Source organism: Trichechus manatus, unplaced genomic scaffold (assembly GCF_000243295.1).
Source record: "Trichechus manatus latirostris isolate Lorelei unplaced genomic scaffold, TriManLat1.0 scaffold00074, whole genome shotgun sequence".
NCBI lineage: Eukaryota > Metazoa > Chordata > Mammalia > Sirenia > Trichechidae > Trichechus > Trichechus manatus.
Genome location: NW_004444010.1, coordinates 12,149,280 through 12,162,798, shown reverse-complemented (window position 1 = coordinate 12,162,798; position 13,519 = coordinate 12,149,280). Strand labels below are relative to the sequence as shown.

Sequence of the window (13,519 nt, the reverse complement as noted above, 5' to 3'; positions counted from 1 at the left end):
TAATGAGGGAGGGTGGGTGGCAGTTGTGTTAGTAACGCAGGACCTGATCTACAAGACTGGATTGTGTCCTGAGGCCATCTCTTGAGATATAAAAGACAGAAGTGAGCAGTGAGACAGGGAGACCTCATACCATCAAGAAAGCAGTGCCAGGAGCAGAGTGTGTCCTTTGGACCGGGGTCCCTGCGCCGAGAAGCTCCTAGTCCAGGGGAACACGGATGAGAAGGCCGACAGAGAGAGAAAGACTTCTCCTGGAGCTGACGCCCTGAATTTGGACTTTTAGCCTACTTTGACTGTGAGGAAATAAACTTCTCTTCGTTAAAACCATCCACTTGTGGTATTTCTGTTATGGCAGCACTAGATAACTCAGACAGTTACCAAGGAGCTGCTGGTGGATTCAGATTTGAAACTGCCAACCTTTTGGTTAGCATCCGAGCTGTTCAGCACTGATGAAATATAGGAACCCTTTTTTGCAGTCACCTTGTAAAACTCTATGTAAACTAGAATTCTCATCTGGAAACACCTTGTAAACACCTGGTAAAACTTGAAATAAACCAGAATTCTCATCTGGAAACATGTAATATTAAAAGAAGTGGAATCCTTGATTAAGGAAAAGACAGGAGACACACAGACAGTACCCTGGATTTCTGGAGACACCTGCACGTCATTCAAGCCAGGGAGATATGCCTGATTTGAAAATAGAGTCATTTTACCTTTATTCTTACCAAATTTAATTTTAGAAAAAAATCAGTGGTTATTAACACTGATATAACATGACCATTCTGTTGGTGGTAGAACATTATCAATATTTCTAATGCTTCCATGGATCTCTCCACAATTTCAGCCGGCTCTAGCAGTCTCTGGCCTGCGTTGCTATTCTAGTGTTAGTTGAATTCCTCAGGCCCTCCCTTCCGGGTTATGAAAAACATAGTCATCACATTTTAGTTCCTTCAATTTTTTTAGCTTTTCTTTAGCCTTTACTAAAATAAATTATAAGCTAGCATCTTTTAGGTATCTAAGTACTTTTTAGGTCAAACCATATGGAATTGTCTATATTCAACCTTTCTTGACCTACAAAACCAGCAATTTCATCTGGTTTAACCAAAATATAACTTGGAAAGAGCTTTTCTTGCTATCAAAATAATCTTTCTATCTTGTAAACAGTTACAATTTTACTTTAATTTTTTTTCAGGAATAAAACCTAGGAAAGGATTTTTTTTTTTTAAGAACATTGGCAGCTCATGGTCTGTGTTTTAGCGCCATCTACTGTCACAATGTGTAATGCAATGAAAAATGAAACCCTTGAAGCCATTTTTTACAGCAGGTTTTGTGTGCGTGTGTGAGATGAAAATACGCTTAACAAAACACACACCAGTTCAACAACTTCCACACAATTCAGTAACATTGATTACATTCTTCAAGTTGTGCAACCATTCTCTCCATGCCTTTCCAAGGATTCCACCACCATTAACATAAACTCATATAAACTCGCTTGTGGTGGTGGTGTTGGGTGCTATCAAGTCAATTTCCACTCATAGCAACCCCATGTGACAAAGTAGAACTTCCCCATGGGTTTTCTTGGCTTTAATCTTTATGGAAGCAGATCGCCTAGCCTTTCTCCTGCAGAGCCACTTAAGCAGTGGTTTTTAACAAGAACGTTATTTCCATGTTTTTTAAAAGCAATCTGCCCTTAAAATCAAGAAATCACTAGTATATAACTATGTATTTCTTGTAGGTTCATTTGTGTAGCTATTTAAAGAAGCCCACATTTTGCCTGCTGTTTTCAGCAAATCCAATTGGTTAATAAATGTTTAGAAGTACCTAAGAGAGTCTGCGAGGAGTGTGTTTGACTAACACTTAATCCCTCCCTATGGACTAGTGCAGGAACCCTGGTGGCACTGGTTAAAGTGCTCAGCTGCCAACAGAAAGGTCGGTGGTTCAAACTCAGCAGCCGCTCTGCAAGAGGAAGATGTGACGGTCTGCTTCCATAAAGATTACAGCCTAGGAAACCCTATGGGGCAGTTCTCTGTCACATGGGGTCCCTACGAGTCAGAATCAACTCTATAGCACCTAATAACAAAAACATGGACTAGTACATGATCCATCTCTGTCCAAAAGTCTTCTGTAGCACTACCAGTGTTCTTTCCTAAGGGGTTTATATTTCTCATCATTCCCAAGATTTGTTTTTTAAAACCATAGCATTATATTTTTATTACCTAATATTTCCATTTCTGTATTTTTTAATTTGTTCTTGTATCTCACATTGCCAGTATCTCCCCTTGTCTGCTCTATATATCTATCATAGCTAAACATACATGACATAAACTTTACCATTTTAACTATTTTTAAGTGTAAAATACAGTGTCATTAATTATATTCACAATGTTGTACAATCATTGTGATTTTTGACCTTGACTAATTCTGCTTTTAGTTGGAGGGGCAAAAGGGAAAGAAGTGACCTTAATTTTCTAACCATTGAGCTATGTGGAAGAAAACCTGAGAGACTTCGGTGGTAGGAAGCATTAAGGAGTGAAGAAAATTACAGGAAGCTAAAGCTCGGACTATAGTTCCTAAAGGTTGAATTCAGGGAGTGTGGGGCCTACCTTAGAACAAAAAAGCAAAGAATGACTGGACATCAACTCAGGGGCTTTAGTAAAACTGTTTCCGCTTCTCCCCGCTAATAACCTACAGTAGCAGACACCTCCCTGTCCTGCTCCTACAGTGCAAGTGAGAGCATAAAAGACCAACTCAGTGTATTCATCATGATGCCAGGGGTCAAAAAACTAGGCCCAGGGCAACACCAGGGACCCTGGTGGCACAATGGTTAAAGCACGCAGCCGCTAAGCAAAAGGTTGGCAGTACAGACTCACCCAGTGCCTCCTCGGGAGGAAGACCTGGTGATCTGCTTACGTAAAGATTACAGTATAGAAAACCCTGTGGGACAAGTCTACTCTGTCACGTGGGGTCACTATGAGTCAAAATCGACTTGACAGCATCTAAGAACAAGGGCAACATCCCACCCCCTTGTAAGACTTCTTTAGAGCTTTTATTTACACTTCTGTCAGTATCATAAATGTCACATTGAAGAATAGTTACCACTTAATATAAGACTGATAAAATACCGTTTGTCATGTCACAAAAAAAACAATGATCTAATATTTGCACATGTAGGGAATGATGTATCTACAAAGTTATTTACGCGGCAATGTTTTCAAAAGCACAATTTAGGAGACAATCTAAAGGTCAGTTGGTAGGGGACTGGCATTTGAATGCCAGGAGAGGGAGCTGAAAGGGATATTTTTCTTTTTATTTTGAAGTATTTCATACAGATAAGAGAATAACTCTACGATGACCAGTGTAAGACACAGAATGTTACCAATATTTTTAATGTCCCTGGGTGTCCCTCGTCAGTTTCATCTACTGCTACCTCTCAGAAGTAACAATAATTTTGATTTTTGTCTTTATTATAGAAAGGGAGATTTTTACTTCCTACTCTTTGTCCTGAGATAGTTTATTAAAAATAAGTACATAAAATTTAATTTAAAAAACAAAATAAGATAATCTAATTTAATACCTTTATTAAAACTGAGGCAAAAGATCTCCCTACAGAAAAGCAATTTTAGTATATCTTTCATGAACTAATGTTTCCTTTCAAGTGAGCATAGAACACGAGTTACCTTCAGTACTCTACTTACCCAGCCGTCAAATGCAGCACGCTTCACTATTATTTACTAGAATAAAATTCTCAGAATTCTGAGATTAAAAATTTTGTCTAGAAAAAGAATTGGTTAGCTGTCAGTGATATTTTACTTGAAATGCTTTAGTAGTGTGTTTGATACTGACTTCTTACAGCATCAATTAAGCCTGCCTGACCTAATGACAGTGGATCATGTATCCAATATATTCCTTCATCATTCAAGATTTCAAGCCTAAAGAAAGATATCGTGGTCTGATGTCAGCAGTTGGCTATTTGTATGCTCCATCATAGGCAGCATGACCTTTCAGAGCTGTGAGTTATTTATGTGTGATAATGAGCCAGGTTTTTCCAGTGACTGAGTTAATTATGGTTGGCACCTTAGGAAGCTCCATTAACTACTTCAGAGATAATGTTGTAGGTCACTGTCCAAGGGCATAAGTAGCTCCCTAGTGACTTAGAAGAATGATTGCCAATTTCAAAAATGTTTAGGACAATTTTTGTCTTAGACAAAAATTTAGACTGACTGTAGTAGAGGTCAGTGCCAGATGAAAAACTTCTGGAAACAGTTGCTAAACACTTGGAGCAATTACAAATTTGGTGACCCCCTTATATTATCAATGATAGGTATTAAGTAAAATCCCCATGCACATGCCAAATCAGTAGTCAAATGTAATGGGCTGACATTTACTGAATGCTTTCTATTTGCCAGGCACCATTCTCTGTACTTAACTTATCATTTCATATAATCCTCATAACAACCGTATGAGATAGATATCAATAACACAATTTTATAGATGAGAAAACTGAGGTCCAGAGAGGTAACTTACCCAAGGTCACACAGGTCACCAAGGCAGTCTGGGTCGTTATGTAGTACCTAAAAGGATATTTGAGATCTTTGTTTTAGATAAACATAGCGTTCTGGTTGTCAAATACTAGATCCAGAGGACCTATAATCCCACCTAATGTAGGCCTCACCCTGGGGGAAACTTGCCCTATTCTAAGAGAAAGTGAGGGGGATAGGCGGACATACTGTTTTCACTGTTCTTTCCTAGTCTCTCCAATTCTTTCACCACTGTCTCGCTCCAGGAGAATTAGGAAAAACAACTAATAGCTGTCAAGTCAGTTCCAACTCATGGTAATGCCATGTGTGTCAGAGCAGAAGTGTGCTCCATAGGGTTTTCAGTGGCTGATTTTTTAGAAGTAGATCACCTTGCCTTGTTTCCAAGGCACCTCTGGGTGGACTTGAATCTCCAGTCTTTCGGTTAGCAGCCAAGTGTGTTAACCATTTGTACTTCTCAGGGACTCCTAGAATTAGAAAAAGGAAGGGACTATCAGACATGGTGGTATCTATTGGTCCTGCCTTGTCAGGTGTGTGGATATATTGTGCCTATGTAGTCATTTATTCAACAACTTTTTGAATATGTAGTGTACATAAAGGTAATTCCTGAGGACCTCTTGTAATCCACGGTTCAGGTAACCTTAACAAAGGAAAGAATATCTGTTTGCTAGCTGAAGTACCCATGTGGCACAAATGAAAAAAAAAAAAAATTAAATTTACTCAGCTTGTTGACTTTGAAATTATGGGATTCTTGGTGAATTTTTAAAGAGAATTTGGGGGTAATCATTCTGTTTTAAATCTTATATAGACTTTATTAATATCTTATATTGTACTATTTCAAATTTACGGTAATTCAAATTTGGATAAAATACAACAGTGCTGTATGTGTATTACCTGAGATATTGTCCTGGTGGCAAAGGAATCCAGGAATATTATGGCAACTATTATTGTAAACATTTTCATAGACAAAGATAAGACATGTATGGAAAATTCTTGCAGTCTGGCCTCTCTGGATTTCAAGTGGGTAAGTACAAGCTTCACGAAGTGCTGGAAGCTTGTTTAGTAGTATATGAAACTAAATGAAAAGCTATCAAGTTTTTACTCATTTTTCTTTAAATCACCAAACTATTTTAAATTGTCTTAAAGATGGGCCTAGTTTAAAAAGTTTAAACGATCCTATTTTGTTGCAGGTCTTGGCCAGCCTGCGAACTGTACGAAACAACTTTGCTGCATTAACTAATTTGCAAGATCGAGCACCTAGCAAGTAAGTTATGCTCTTTTCTCCCCCTCCTTCTTACTCCACTTTTAGATGGTGTTTTCTCAATTAGATGAAACTTAAGGTAATATATTAGATTTCTCTGAGTGGTTGCCATCTTATCTGTTCACACTAAGTCATCTGATGTCCTGTTAATTTTCTATAAATACTTGGGAGTGATGGTTTTAATATCAGAAATGAAGCAATATGACAAATAAATACAGTGATTCCATCTGTCAGAAATCACCTGGCACCATCAGTCCTCTGCGCAATTATTTACACTCAGGGTAACTTTATAGTTTTGACTCACTTCATAAATTAACCATGTGTATATCATCTCATCAAGCCTTAAGGTCAATTCAAAGTCATTCTCTTAATTCTGAGACAACAATTGCTTAGTGAAGTACCATTTCATAGCAAAGATCTTTGATTCTTCTACTGTCGCTGATTCTCAGATCAGTGGCCTTCAGGGAGCACTTTATAAAATTGTGATATCTGTGATAACAGAAGAATTTGAAAGATACGGGAAAAGTGAGATGGGAAATGATTACAATTTGGGGGTTCCGATAAAGGTGAAAAACCTTAAAAGGGAGAATTAATTTTCTAAGATTAAATGGAAAGTTGATCACTTATTATTTAAATGCCATTATTTCAAAAATTTATTGCTAACAATAAAATAGTATCATTAAAATATAAACCCCAAAGAATCTTCCAGAAGAAAAAAAAAAATGTTTCTTTAAATCAATACAAGAGAACAGTGATGGAAATTTATTTGGAATTATAACTTACTAAGCATATAAAATTTGGTAATAGTTACTACTTCTTACAAAACAAAAAATCTGTATTTCATAATAATGTAATTGACCTCCCAGTTTTACATTTTTCATGATTACAAAACACTCTAGCCATTGTGCAAGTACTTCCTGTGATAGAATAAGTTTTTAAAAATCAATACCCATGCCACAATGTAAATAATTGGGGTGGAGCTGAAGCATCAGTTGATTGCCATGTTTGCCAGGTAATTAATTTTTACAGTCCTGCTCCCTTAGCCTAAACACTTGCCTTAATCTTTTCCCCTTCCACATACACTTTAATTTGTCCTCTAAATCTCAGCTTAAATATATTTTTTTCTAGAGCATCATTCCTAACTAACCCCCAACATGCATATTCCCACAAGGCCCAAACTGGGTGATCTGGTCTTCCTTCTCTGTCTGACCATATGCTGTACTCAGCCCCTGTTACAGCACCTATCTCTGTGCTTCAGTTTCCTATTTGGTTGTCTGGATGCTCCTTAAGAAAGTCAGTTTGTAGGGGACACTGAGCTTCCATTAAGAATGATGAAAAAATTTAAAAAATGGTTAATGATTATGGTTGAACACCATGATAAATGTAATTAATGTCACTGAACGGTACATGTGAAGAAATGGCAAATGTTTTATTAGCTATATATTTATAATAATTTATATACATATTTATAATAATATATGTACATATATTTATATATTATACATAAAAGTCACTTCATAGTGAGTAGGGATTATATCTCATTCACGTTTGTATTCCTGGTGCCAACATAATATCTAGCACAGAGTAATCACTCTGTAAATGCTTATTGGCTGAAAAAGTGAGGTGGTGATGCAGGATTTGAAACCTGGGGTATGCTTTTTGAAGTTTTCATTAAGTACCACATGTTTTCTATGCAGCATGCTGTGCTGACATCAATGGCCACTTGGGGTTTTTGGCACTTGATAGCACATAGATAATACGATCACCTCCCCTTTGGAAAGTCTGAGACCTGCAGGAGAAATGAAATTACTGATTGTTACTTCCAAATTTTTTAATCTCAAATTTTAGCCAGGAAATTGGGGTTTTATCTTTAAAAGGCACACATGATACTTTGCAATTCACTTTATGCCTCCTTCAGGCATTGTCACTTGGGTGCCAGCATCTAAAGCTATGGTAGGTAAACAGTTGATCAAACAGACTGGTCCTTCTGTCTCAAAAAGATGATCTGAGGCCCCTTCTGTGCAAGACTGAAGCTTTCATCTAATTGACAGGGACAGAGCAGATTAAAATGGAAAAGAGTAGCTAGAGAAGCTCCTGAGTGGCACAAACAGTTAAGTGCTCAACTACTAGATAAAAGGTTAGTGGTTCGAACCCACCTAGAGGCTCCTCGAAATACACGCCTGGTGATCTGTTTCTGGAAGGTCACAGCCTTGAAAAATCCTATGGAGCAATTTTACTCTGGACACATGGGGTCTCCATGCGTCAGAATCGACTCGATAGCAACTGTCAGTCAATAAGAACTTCCTCTTCTATCATTTCCCTGTGACATTTACTTCAGCTTTATTTACCCCGAAGCCTATCACCTTGAGGTTTAACAATCTTCTTCATTGACATATGTGATCTGAGCCATAGTACAGAGGGCCCCTAGGAACTTGACCTACTACCCTGAAAGAAGTCTTCGTTTGCATCTTCTAACTTAAAAATAATCCTTTAAATTAAAATAGCCTATGTGAAATGACTCAGAGTACTCAGATCAACAAGCACCACATATTTACTGCTTTCTATTTTTCTCTCTTTGTCAGAAGATCACCCATGTGCAACCAACCATCCATCAACAAAGCCACCATAACAGGTAAGAACATCTGGGAAGTTATTCTTCTCATATCTAAGGGAAAAAAAAAGCATATCTTCTAAAATTCAATGTAATTCTGACACCAAATGTATACTGCAATTCTAAATTTAAAAAAAAATGAATTCTTTCTTCTGTGAACTGTCATTTCTTTCGTTGATCTCATAGGTTGTCCATTTAAGCTGTTACTTGGGATATCTGTACTAATGTTCCTTTTTTTTTTTTAACCACTGGTCTTTTTGCTTGTATTTGGCTTTGCTCTGAGCATTTGTATTTTGAAAGATATTGTTACCTTCAAAATGTTTGCCATGTTGGTTCGAAGCTAATGTTATGAGCACTATGTCAGTGGATGTTAGCTTGGTATAATGAAAGTAAAAAGCATAGATAAAAATACACCTTTTATTTTAAAAAATCCTGTATTATAAAAGGTTTTATTATTATTGGTTAATCAATATACCAGTTATGGGTAGGAAAGAACACCATTCCAGTAGTCCTGACTTGGACTCAGAGAGCTGAGAATAAATTTATTTGGGAAAGTAGAGAAGAAAAAATTATATAATGCAGAAAAATTCGATGGGGGCAAAACAAAAGGTCCCACAGATGTTCGCAATAGAGGAATGGAAGGAAGGATAAGGGCAATAAAGGACAGAAAAATAAAATTACCCAAGTTCCTATTTGTCTACTTTAAACATGAGACTTGACCTCAACTGAACCAACACCAGAATGAAGGATCTCATTTTGCTGAACCTGAAACCAAATAGAATGTACTTAGTCGTTTCTTAAAACCCCAATTGAACCATTAAAATAATTGCCTGGAAAAGAAAAACCTATGTTTTCTGAAATTATTAGCAGAAGAAAATTAACATATTCTCCAAACTAGACTGTCTTAGTTATCTAGTGCTATTATAACAGAAATACCACAAGTGGATGGCTTTAACAAAGAGAAGTTTATTCTCTCACAGTCCAGTAGGCTAGAAGTCCAAATTCAGGGCGCCGGCTCCAGAGGAATGCTCTCTCTCTCTGTCAGCTCTGGAGGAAGGTCCTTGTCATCAGTCTTCCCTTGGTCTGGGAACATCTCAGCACAGGAATCTCAGGTCCAAAGGATGCGCTCCTGGCACTGCTTTCTTCGTGGTATGAGGTCCCCATGTCTCTCTGCTTGCTTCTCTCTTTTATGTCTCAAAAGAGATTGGCTTAAGACACTATCTAATTTTATAGATTTCGTCAGTATAACTGCCGCTAATCCATTTTATTACACATAGTGATAGGATTTACAACACATAGGGAAATCACCTCAGATTACAGAATGATAGACAATCATACAATACTGGGAATCATGACCTAGCCAAGATGACAGATATTTGGCGGACATACAATTCAATCCACGACATAGACCAGTAGTTCATTTGGGTCAACTGTCTTCTGTGGAATCCAATATGTAATACGCTGAGGAGCTCCTTATTCAGTTATTAGTGATTACTCTTAGCTTGAAACATTAGTTCATCATGTCCAGTCTGCATTTTTCAATAGGTCTTGTTTGTGGTCACATCAGAGTTGATTATGGAATAGTTGGTAATGTTGTCTTCTTTCTGAACGTCTATTGAAAAGTACTTATATTTCAATGCCTATTAAATTATTGATTCTCTTTTCATGTTTAATTTTTAAGATCTTACTGAGGATGATTTTTGGTTGTCATTTCACAGTATATGTATTGGAGCCTTGGTGGCACAGTGGTTAAAGGCTATGGTTGCTAACCAAAAGGTCTGCAGTTCAAATCCACCAGCCTCTCCTTGGAAACTCAGTGAGGTAGTTCTACTCTGTCCTATAGGGTTCCTATGAGTTGGAATCGATTTGATGGCAATGGGTTTGGTTTTGGTTTTATATGGTTCAACGGTTTTGCTACTGGCATCGATCATGAGAGCAACAGTAACTGAAATCCCTGTATATTAAAATAAGACCTTTGAATAACAGATTTCTTCTTTGAAAACCCAAATTAAATGTAAATAAGCCTAAATTGAGATGGGGGTGTGGAATTAGACCCCTCTGTTTCTGCCCACTTGCCTGAATATATTTCGGGACAAAGAAGCCTACTTTTGTTAGCACATGTCTGGGGCCTCTATTTAGAGAGACCACTTGGCACCTGACCCCCACCCTGCCCTGTGCACTAGTTCTGACCCCTGTGAAGAGAGGACTACCCCCCTCTCATTTTTGCAATAATAAAAAACACAGTGAGCTGTGGTCCGAGCAGAATGCAGTACTATTTTGGTCCCTGAAAGCTCTTGTAGCTTGAAGTCACACATGAGCTAGCCATGGGTGAGGGGCACCCTCCCAGAAGAGCAGCTGCAGGCACCAGTGGAGATTGTTGCACACAACAAGAGATGTTGGATGTTCAGTGCTCAGGGCAGCTGCCCAGCCACCCTGGCAGATGCCCACCACAGATTAACAGGAGGGTATAGCTGCTCTCAGAGGGCACAGACTTGGTCTTGAACACATGTGAGATGTGGAAGCAGCCAGAAAGTTTTACATATGACTGAGGCCTGGAGTAATCTAGGAATTAAGATTAATGTGGCCTCATTCATACCCACAAGCTCCTGATTGAAGGCCTAGGGACAGTGGGCTACATAAATATCTAGGAAGGGAAACTAATTAACTGTCATTAACTGCTTAGTGCAGCTGTGTTCATCACAAAACACAACAGGAAATTAAATGGCTAGAGATTGGAAGTCTCTCTCCTTGCCCAAGCATAGCAAACCAAGGACGGAAAGTCAGTTTTGGGGGTGGGTGCGATGAGGGCAATAGCAGGGACGGTTCCTCTCCCTGAGCCCATTCTGGAAAAGTGGTCCCATAAAACATAATAATAATAAATAACAGTAACGGAGATTGAGACTTTGAAAGTAAGACTTTATACATACTGAAAAGGTGGTGTTTGTGTGCTCTCTTCCTCAGCAGGCAACCGCTCAGTTTCTTCCTCTAAGCTCATTCCCCTGTTTGTTGTTTTTGTTAGTTGCCAGTGAGTCAGTTTTCGACTCATAGCAGCCCTGTGTGACAGAGTAGAACTGCTCCATAAGGTTTTCTAGGCTGCAATCTTTCCAGGAGCAGATTGCCAGGTCTTTTACCCCTGGATCCACTGGGTGGGTTTGAACCGCCAACCTTTTGGTTAGCAGCCCTGTGATTAATTGTGGCATCACCCTGTTGTTACAACCTGGCTGTATCTCTGGAGTAGTCCTGGTAAATAGGAAGAAGCGTGTTAAAGAGAGTAGATGGGATGTCCTTTAAGATGAACCTGGCCGTCTTAGAAATCTTGTTTAAAATTTAAAGGAACAGTGCAATGTGATGGTTAACATCATGCCTCTGGTCCACAAGGCCTTTGTGATGCCTAGCTCCAGGGCGCCCCTGGAGGGTAACTCCATGAAATGTCATGAACGTGGTACACCTGGAATTGGGCAGTGGGGTTGCTCTGCCTGTCCAGATTGCCTGAGTTCAGATCATGCTCTATCATTTGAGAGCGGTGTGGTCTTGGGCAGTTATGAACCCTTGTTCTGCTTAGTTTCCCCTCCTATAAAATGGTGTTAATACTTCACACAATTTTTGCTCGATTAAATGAGTTAATATGTTTGGTGCTCTTAGCATAATGCCTCATAGAATAAGCACTCAAATAATCTTTTTTTTTTTTTTTTAATTTTGTTTCTTTCTGTTTTTATTTGGCTTTGTTTTTAGGGCTCCCTCTGTACCTAGAACCAGGAGTGATAGAAAGCGTAGGCCTGTGAGATGAAAGGAGGAAAGGGAAAATGAGAGAAAGAAAAGGTTGCAGGGTCATAGTGTAAAATTTGTGGCTCTTTCCAAAAATGGTCAAAAAGGACACACACCCTTTGCACCTGTCGAATGGACCTCCTATTGCTCCCAGCACCTAACCCTTACTCTCCTCACAACCACAATACTGGTGCCTTTGTCAAACAGGTGATAGACTATTATTCGGAATCATTTTCAAAATTTAAGAACACAACTTTAAGTCATAACATTTTGAAGGAAAAAATTTAATTTTCTGTAACTTTTCCATAAACCAATTGTTTGATTATTTTAAAAGAATTAAGAACTTTGAGGGTCTACGAAGTCATAACATGCTTTCTAAGGCTTTCTCTCACAGAGCTTATATCTATAACACCTTTTTGCTCCTTGAGAGGCTATTCAGTTTGATATATATTATTTAATGAAAAATAATCCAGGAAAATTTGATTTTACATCAATAAGGTTAGAGCATGTTAGTCATTAGTTTTTACGTCCATAGATAATGTTTTTTGTTAGTTATCATCAGGTCAGCTCCAACTCATGAGGATTTCATATATAACAGAACAAAATGTTACCCCATCCTGTGTCATCTTTGTGATTGTTGGTATGTTTGAGTCCATTGTTGTGGGTATTGTGTCGTGCCTTCCAACTTACAGGGTCCATGTTCCAGCACTATATTGGACAATATTCTGTTGTGATCCATAAGGTTTACATTTGTTAATTTTTGGAAGTAGAGTACCAGGCCTTTCTTCCTAGTCTGTCTTAGTCTGGAAGCTTTGCTGAAACCTATCCACCATGGGTTACCCTGCTAGTATATGAAATACCAGTAGTAGAGCTTCCAGCATCATAGCAACATACAAGCCGCTATAGCACGACCAACTGACAAATGGATGGTGGCCATCGATAATAAACTAAAAACCAAACCAATTGCCATCAAGTCAGTTATGATTCATGGCAGCCTTGTGTGTTTCTGAGTAGAACTATGCTCCATGGCTATGATCTTTCAGAAGTAGAACTCTAGTACTTTCTTCTGAGGTACTTTTGGTGGATTCAAACCACCAACCTATGGGTTAGTAGCCAAGCTCTTAATGGTTTGTGCCACCTAGGTACTGGCCATAGATAATAGTTCCCCATTATTTGTGGAGTCCCTATTTGTGAATTCACCCATCACTGAAATTTATCTGTAATCTCAAAATCAATACTCGTGGTGTTCTCATTATCATTGCCAGCATACACGTGCACATAGCAACACGTTTCTACCTGACGTCAAAAGACTGGTTCGGTATTCACTAATTCAGCATTTCCAGGAACTTT

The 13,519-nt window shown here is 38.4% G+C and overlaps 1 protein-coding gene across 5 annotated transcripts in view; it reads left to right on the top strand.

Moving 5' to 3' along the window:
• Positions 1 to 13,519, top strand: part of PDE4D (phosphodiesterase 4D) — an 889,016-nt gene that overhangs the window by 653,543 nt on the left and 221,954 nt on the right. For all 5 annotated transcript variants that reach the window (XM_004380493.2, XM_004380496.2, XM_023734997.1 and 2 more), the window contains exons 4-5: positions 5,723 to 5,796; positions 8,376 to 8,425. In XM_004380493.2, the coding sequence (XP_004380550.1) occupies positions 5,723 to 5,796; positions 8,376 to 8,425 (124 nt within the window). The remainder of the gene's footprint in view (positions 1 to 5,722; positions 5,797 to 8,375; positions 8,426 to 13,519) is intronic.